Here is a 9,020-nt window from a genome sequence, read left to right as displayed (position 1 = left end):
GATCTACTCTCTGTATTTGCCTAGTCTGGATATTTTATATAAATGGAATCATACAACCTACAGCCTTTTGTAACTGGCTTCTTTTCACTTAGCATAATGTTTTTCAGAGTTCATCCATGTTGTCACATGTATCAGTACTTTATTCCATTTTTATGAGAGAATAATACATTGTGTGGATATGTGCTATATTTTTTTATGCATTTATCTGATTGGTGGACATTGTGTTATTTCCAATATTTAGCTGTTCCTAATAAGATAGCTATGAACATTTCTGTATAGTTTTTGTGTAAACACAAGTTTCATTACCCTTGGGTGTATACCTTGGTGTGGAGCTGTCTGTTCTTTAACATTTTTAGGAACTGCCAAACTTTTTTCAAAGGGATTCTTGCTTTGTTTTACTGTCCCAGTAGTAGTGGTTCAATGTTCTTCCCTACATCCTCACTGACACTTGTTACTGTCTTTTTGATTTTAATCATCTTAATGATTGTGAACTGGTGTCTTCCTGTGGTTTTGATAAATTTCCCTAGTGACTAATGATGTTGAGCAGTTTTTTTTTTCATGTGGTTCTTGGACATTTGTATATATTCTTTGGAAAATATTAAAATCTTGCCCATTTTAAAATGAAGTTCTTTTGTCTTTTTATTGTTGAGTTACGAGCATCCTTATGTATTCTGAAGGCTTTTATTTCATTAATGCTATAGGTGACAGCATGACAATATTCATTTAAAAAATCTGGGTGATGAAAAAATTTCTTATTATTTATTGTTTCCTCACTTAAATTTTGTTGGAAAAAAATTGGGAGAAAATACTTAGTTTTTCTGCATAAGGTATCAGTTTCAGTCCAAAGTTTATTTTTGTTTCAATGAATACGTGACTAGAAACTAGATTTAGAGGGCTTAAGGAATGAGTAGGCAGTGAAAAAAATGTAGCACTTTACAGCCTACTCTTTAAAGATTTTTGTTGATGCCAAATGAGAAATGGAATTTCACTAATGGTTGGAGGGGAGAGGTATTGGTAAGATTGTTTTTTTCCTTTAAGAGTAAGTGGAGACTCAACCGTATATTTTTGGATAGGGGAAGGAAGGGGTAGGGTGAGGAAGTAAGGCAGAGTGGAATTGTGAGCTAATAGATGAGCTAAATCAAATGAACCATCATATTGCTGTTCCAGCAATAGGTAATTCTGAAGAAGCCCTTTGTGCTTTTTAGACTTCATTTTCCCCTATTTAAGAAGTGGTGATTTAGTTCAATTGTTCTCTAATAGAATTTTTTAAGACATGGCAGTACATGTTTAAATTTTCATTTAACGTGATATGTAAGTCATCTTTCTCAAGTTGGTCTTTCCTTCAGCTGAGACTTCTATTAGTAGTTGCACTTAATTGCTTCATACATTGTTTTTGCCTCAGATTATTGGTTTGCAGTGTTAAGTACTTGTATTGAATTTCTAAGTTTATGAACAGTCCTGATGAAAACAACCTCAGTTCATACAGTGCTGATTTCCCTTTTTCTGGATAAAGTATCTGTAATCTTGACCAAATGTTGTTGACAGGTCATTTGGTTATATAGGTATTGCAAATCTTTGCGTCTTATTGCTATGATTTAAAAGAGTTGAAAATTGGTTATTTTGAAATAATTATTTTTGATGTGGTAGATGGGCCCTTTTTCACTATAGTTTATACTTTAATGTTACCTGGAGTTCTCTCTGGGTAGTACGTAAATTTAGTAAAAGCTTAAAAAAATTACTGAATAATATTCAGGACTTTCTCCAGAGTCCTTTGCAGTTCTGAGAACAACCAGCAGGGGATCTCCTCAACACCCAGTTTCCATCTGAATACATTAATGATAGCATCTGTGATTATACTGTTGGGACATTTATAGACTATTAGAAAGGAGCTTGAGAGAGTTCTTAGTTGAACACAGATGATCTAGTTTGAGAAAGTTTTACCCTGATTTGTACTTTAGAAATATTTGGAAGTTGGGCATTGTTTTAATAATCATACTTTGTATCAAGTGGTATTGATAATTATAAATTTCAGAAACCTTTAAATACTGGGTCTTTCAGAGGAAATGTGAAATTCTGAAACTGTACAGTTCCCAGAAGTTCTTTGCATATAGTGTTTCTTAGAGCAAGTCTTCAAAGAATGTAAGTGTGGGATGACTTAATTGTTAAAGTTGATCAGTTAAATATTAGAAACACGCTTTTGTCTTCTTAATACTTTCTTATATCTTGGTTAATAGTGGGATTTATAGGATCAATAGGTATATCACTTTCATTTTTCTTGATAGCAATTAAGTAGGTCTTTTGAAATTCAGTTTGAAAATGCAACATTCTAATGCCTGTTTTCCAAAAAATTACTTTATTGCTAACTGACTTTACAGGAAAAGATTTGACATTGTCAACTTGATGAATGATAGCACAATAGCTTTTTGAGACTGTTTGAAAGTAGTTTAATACTGCTTTCTAAGAAATTGATTATTAGTTTATATTCATTAAATGAAAGTATTTTTATTGAAAATTGGTTATTGAGGTATTTTAAATATGTTTCAGTGTAGATTTTAGGAGCTAATATTAATCCTAGAGGTAAGAAAGTTAGTGCTTTATAAACTGAAGGAATAAAAAATAATAATGAAAGATAAAATTTGGGATTAAACTGCTTTTGCATGTTGTTCAAAACAGTAACTTCGTTTTGTATCTCTGTGTGTTTCCAGTTTGAAAGATTTACTTTACTGAAAATAGTGGAAGAAGAAATATCATATTCAGTTCTCTGCAGTGTTTCATGTAAAATGTGATATTACATGGATTCTTCCTATTAAGGCAATGTAGTGTTCAGGAATTTCAGGGAATGCTTATATTTTTTTGAGTGTGATCTACTTGTTTTAAGTATAAACATATAATAAGTAATTCATGCCATTTACCAAATTTCCTGAGGTGAAAAACCTCATCCCTATCATTTTCACAAAAGAAAGCGAAAAGAAGTAACATTTTTTAGGATATATTTGGATATCCTTTTTGTGTGTGTGTACTGTAAGTTGAAGGCAAAAATACTTTTAAGATTGTTTTCCTTGTAGTTAATGTTCTTTGAGGCATAAAATGATATAACTAATTTATTACTGTTAGTATCTGTGATGTGCACAATGTAATCAGTTGTCTTAACAGAATATGTACATTTTAGCAGACAGTAAAATGCTAAGTGAGAATTATGTATAGAGATAAAATATGAAACTTAAAATTGATCAAAAGAACAGTAATCTCTCAGGGATATGAAAGAAATACTATATATTTAAATTTCTTAATTCTGAGTTAGTTAATGTCAAAGTGAATAAAAGAAAATGTTGATGTTTGGGAAGTGCAAAAAGACATTGGAACATATTTAGTGTGCAGCTGTTGTAGAGCAAATTGAAACTGACGTATTTCATCCTGTGCTTATTAAAACTTTGTCTCTGTGAACATTTGGGTCTTTTCTTTTTGTTGCAGATATTTGGTTTCCAGGCAGGACTGACGTCTTTGGATTGTAGGGGATCTTACTGCTTACCTGTACCAATTGTTCCCTCTTTCAGCACTGCTCTTTATGGTAAACTTCTGAAACTACCCACATGCTGGTAAGTATTATGTTAAAGTGTGGTTTATGATAATTTTCACTTATTTTAGAAGGGGATAAAAACAATCATATCTGTCTTATGTCAATGTATTAGTTTTATACAAAACTTTAGAAAAATATGTGAAGGTAATACTTCATTTTTTTTAAAATGTGATGTTAGAAATCTCTTTTAAATGTCTGAAATCAATTAGTTTATAGTACTTGTGGTAGAGATAACTGTTGTTGGAGTAATAACTATCAATCCATGTTGCAGCTATAGTAAAATGTTGCTGTTTCACATTGTATAGGAACTGCAAGGGCAAGGTTTTTTTTTAATGAGAATACAAAATTTTTTTTTAAAGTTGCAAATTAATAACAAGACCAAGGTATTTAAACTAAATACCAATTTCATGTATATTCCTCACCACTGAGAAAAGTGGTTATGTCATTTATTCTTATGACATAAATCTAGTATTTTTGATGTGTCTGTGTACAGTCACTGCATTTGGGTAGAAACTGATTTTAGCCCTTGCTTTCATTTAGTACTAGATTCCTTTATTTGGAGGTCATTCTTCCTGAACTAAAAGAGATTTACAGAAAGAGAGTCAGTAGTTACTAATCATACCTTTTTTCCTTCAGTTGAAAGCAGTGCTTTTAATGTTAAAGAAATGATTAACTGTATGAAATAAGATGAAAATATATGAAATTATATTCTAGTGAAATATGTCTATATTTTAAAATATGAATTATTTCAATAATTTGAAATACATCTTTGCTTTTTTATCCTAATTAGAAAGCTTATTATTGTAAGATTTTATTTTCATTAGTTATTTATGAAAAGCAACATGCCTTTCAAAAATAGATTTGACTTCTTTATTTAAAGTACTTGATTTGTTAAAGATATATTTCCTTGAATAAAACATAACTGTTAAAATGAAATTTGTAAAGTAAATTATAACATTTTCAAAGGAATTTGCCTATTGATTCAGAAAATTGAAAAGATATAGAACTTAAAGTTAACTGAGTTTTGGAGCCAGTTGTTCTATAAATTATATCAGTTAAATGATTTTATTCTTAATTTTTCTTGATAAGTTTAATTTTGTCCTTAGACCTCATATGGCATATTATTCCTCATCCATATGCCTCATATGGCACTTATTATATTGTGAGAGATTGCACTTTTCAACTTTGTATTGGTGTTCATATGTTTCATTTGAGCCAAGAATTATATATTCTGATCTATTACAAAATACCATGGGATATGTCCCAGTTGATAAGTTGATATTAACTTTAATAGATTCTTGTACCTGCTGATTTATTATTCATGACACTAAAATTTTATTAGATACAGTGCCGTGTTTACTGTAGAAAATACTTGTTTTTGAAAATAAAGCAGCCAAAATTTCCAAAGTGAGTTATAGACTATATGAAAAAAGATGAATATTTTAATAGGTAAGGCTTATTTTAAGGATGTGTATTGATTTTAAGGATTTTACTCTGAATATTGCCAAATTTGGTTTAAAATATATCTGCTGACATCTGAATGAAAATATTCCAATTAAATACTAAAAGCATGAGATCACAGAATGCTAATATTTATTTGGATGTGATTTGCTTTTGTGCAGTTAAGACCACTTCTCCATTATTTCAGTGGTATTTTTTGCTATGCTTTCCAAAAGTATGTTGTTTTGAAATAGTTTCTTTAAGTTGTTTTCCTTAGCAAATACAAAATAAACTATATTTTTTAGCAGCTCTAAATGGAAAGTAATCAATACAAAAGTCAGTAAGTTGAAATATATCTTAGATAAATGAAGCATTTAAAGCACCAGATAAAATATATCATATAATACTTCTATGGAATAGAAATCATAGGAGAACTGAGAATTTTGTTTAATGGTTGCAGGGAGTGAGGATTATGTCAAGTCTGTCCCCATTCACAGTCTCTCCCTTCCTCAGATAATACAAGCTATTTGGTTTTTTAAAATTCACATTCCAGAATTTCTTAAAGCATATTTATCATGCTCTATTTGTATTTCATGCAATAATGAGAAGAGCATATTCACTACAGGCCATAGCTTTTGAAACAAAGGCATTTTATAGTGCACTGAAAAATTTTTACTTGGTATGTTAGTAATGTAAATCTAGATTTTAAGTCAGCAAAATAGTTTATACTTTTAAAAATATTTCTAAATTGGGATGTTAATTTTGTATGAATCTTGAAACTAATAATATTAATCAGGTTTGGTAATTTTAAAAATATGTGAATTAAATAACATTGAAAAGTTATCTTCCATTTAAATATTCATGGTAAAATATTTTAATCTCAGTGAGCAAGCTATTACAAAACTTTAGTTTGTTAGATTTTTTTTTTTCCAAAATATTTTGGTTATATTGTATTTTTCATTCTATATTATGTAGTTTTCACACATATAAAAATAAACTTTTCAGAAAAGCCTTTTTATTATTTTGTATCAGGTAAACTTTAGTTCTTTTAGTTTCTTGGAACAGGACTGAAATGGGTAGGATATAGTGACAAAAACAGTGACCAGTAATATTTAATGGGATAAATTTTGAGCAGTTAATTTAAATTTTCACTTGACTCTTTTTTCAGTTATGAGTTATTTAAAAAAGAGCAGTAAGCGATTGGTTAAAGGGCAGTAAAGTATGAGCATCGTTATTGCTAGCAGAATTAAGCATTGGTCTACTGTTATAGTTAATTTTAAAGTTTCTACAGTGATGATGATTTTAGGCTTTTAGAGGTATTCTTAGCATTGCCATTTTTCTCAAAATAGAGAAATGATATACATTTCAACTCTTTTAAATGTTTTGACTGAAATATTAATATCCTATAGAAAAGTACATATTTTACGGTGTTTCATAACTGAAGTGAGTGCTTGGTAAACAGCTCAAGAAACAAAATATCAGCATCCCGAAAGCCTCTCTCTTCCATCCTCCTCCAATATTAGCCATTATCCTGATTTCTAATAGCGTATATTCTTGGCTTTAATGTAAATGGAATCATACAACATATATTCCTTTTTTGGTGGCTCTGTCACTTTAAATTTGTGAGATTCATCTATCCTGTGTAATGTAACTTTTAGACTGTTTGCTTTTTTCAGTATACAGTGTTACATTACATGAACATTGACAATCTACACATTCTTGATCTGCAATTTTAATTTAAAAATAAGTACTTGAAGTTTGTGTAAATTTATATTTTTTATTCCTTTGCCATTTTTTCCTTTCCTTTAAGACGTTTCAGGTGTATTAAGGGACATTTGATGACATTAAATATTTTTCTGTGTTTTGATAGTCAGTGTGCCAAGTGTTGGGATTGAGGAAATAGTAAAGTATAATATAATGAAGTTGAAAGATATCTCCTCACCATAAAAACTTACAGTCTAGTAGGGTAGGACACTAGACACATGTGAAAACAGTTATTATTAAATTGCAAAATTGAGGCTTAAGCAGAATGTCTTGTTTAAAGAAATCAGAGAATTTCTCAAAGACCTCAGGAATAACTTCAGAGAAGTGACATTGGAGTTGGGCTTTAAAGCCTGAACCAGTTAGATATCCAATTCTTGAGAAGCTAGTTAGGGTGTAGAGGCTTCTAGGTGACAATGTTGTCTGAACAGTAAGGGTTTAGTCCATTAAATCCGTGAATGAATACAGTGGGGGAAGAATTTGGAAAGTTACTTTAGGCTTGTACACAAGTGAGGATGTCTACATTTTCCATATGAACACTTAAAAATAGTTATAGAGTTAATCAAATATTCATTAGTCCCATTTCTTTTTGATACAGCTTATTAAACTACAACCATAATACAGTTTTGAGTTCACTTTCTTCTATAATTGTGGGTTCAAAAATGTGATCTTACTCATAAATTTTGTAAGTTCAGTGAAAAATTGGAATGGCTTAGAAAGTCATGCAGAAGATACCTTTTAAGCTGGTTATTAAAGAATGGGTAGGAGTTGAAAGAGAATACTGTACTTTTTTATAGAGTGTTAGGTAATTAGTTTAACAGCGCTTTCCTAACAACCCTGTGAAGTTGATGTTCCCTCTTACAAAACTAAAGCTCAGAGAGGTTACATAGCTTGTCCAAAGTCACACAGTTCCTAGACAAGGATTCTCACGGAGGGTTATTTAATCCAAAGTCCTTGATCCCTGCCCTACCTGAAAGGAGTGAAGGTTTACATTATCTTTTAATTATCTTGCCTTATAGTTAATACAGATTTCCATGTGTAGAGAGGCTAGTTATGATAGTATAACTAATATGAATTTTTCTAGTAGCAATTAATGGTAAATAGATATTATTGTGCTGCTGATCTCAGAGAATTGGAGTTATTAGGGTTAGGTGAAATATTAGGAATTACGTCAATTTCTGAGTCATATTTATGACATAGCTTTGATTTATGGTCATCTGTGATTGAACATTTTATGCACAGGGAGTTAGCTCCTTTCTGAGGCAGCCATAGTCATTGTTGGGCAGCTGTAAAGCACTTTCTTATATTGAATCAAAATCTGTTTTCTTGTTTCTTCTTTCTTCATAATTATTGCTTGCTGATTTATATCATGAGCCATTTTCATACTCGTAGTAATGGGGGAAAGCACATATTTCTTTACAAGATTAGGGATTCCTCTAAGTATCCGTTTTTAGTCCAATGCCAAAGGTATCATGGTTTTGGCTAGTGAAGTTGTTGAGCAGTTTGTTTGTGGGAGGAAGATACTTCCGTGGAATCTGTGTTTGAGTTCAGTGTTAAATAGAAAATACAGGATTTGGTGCTAGCAGGTTCATGGTATTGATGAGGAGAGGTGGGGCAGATAACTGATCATTTGCTTCCCTGAAATAGAAACTGAAGCAGCCATTTCTCTGCCGTATGAATAAGTGGTTTTAGCTTTAATGGAAGCTGGGCCCTTCAAGTATAACAAAAATGCCTGTTACATTTATTAGTAAACAGAGTAAGTAACCCATCCCACAGGGCTAAAAACAGTGTTTGCTCAACTGCCCAGTTTGAGGTCACAGAAACATAAGAGTTGCGTGTTTTTAATGTTACTCTAGATAGATCTTTTTCGTTCCTTTGTTTCCAAAGCTGTATTTATTATAATCTGTCTGCTTTTGTGATTAACATTGTCTGTGACAGAATGTGAGATGTAACTGGTAAGATGTAGCTGAGATGTTAACTCTCTTATTTCCATTTGAGTGGCAACAGCCTGATTTCCAGCTTTGGTTCTTATGGTGTCTGGAATATTCTTTCATGAAATGTTTCTAACTGAAAAGAAATACCAGCATCATCTACTACAATCTTCTTATTTCAAAGATGAAAAAACTGAATCCCAGCGAGGTCAAATTACTTAGTTAAGAGCACACAGTGGCAACCCACTCCAGTGTTCTTGCCTGGAGAATCCCAGGGATGGAGGAGCCTGGTGGGCTGCCGTCTATGGGGT

The 9,020-nt window shown here is 31.3% G+C and overlaps 1 protein-coding gene across 10 annotated transcripts in view; it reads left to right on the top strand.

The window, feature by feature from the left end:
* Window positions 1-9,020, top strand: part of VPS13B (vacuolar protein sorting 13 homolog B (yeast)) — an 805,833-nt gene that overhangs the window by 116,914 nt on the left and 679,899 nt on the right. For all 10 annotated transcript variants that reach the window (XM_010863525.1, XM_010863528.1, XM_010863522.1 and 7 more), the window contains exon 16: window positions 3,472-3,596. In XM_010863525.1, the coding sequence (XP_010861827.1) occupies window positions 3,472-3,596 (125 nt within the window). The remainder of the gene's footprint in view (window positions 1-3,471; window positions 3,597-9,020) is intronic.

This window comes from Bison bison, unplaced genomic scaffold (assembly GCF_000754665.1).
Source record: "Bison bison bison isolate TAMUID 2011002044 unplaced genomic scaffold, Bison_UMD1.0 scf7180017864491, whole genome shotgun sequence".
Classification (NCBI taxonomy): Eukaryota; Metazoa; Chordata; class Mammalia; order Artiodactyla; family Bovidae; genus Bison; species Bison bison.
This window is presented reverse-complemented; position numbering and strand designations above follow the sequence as displayed.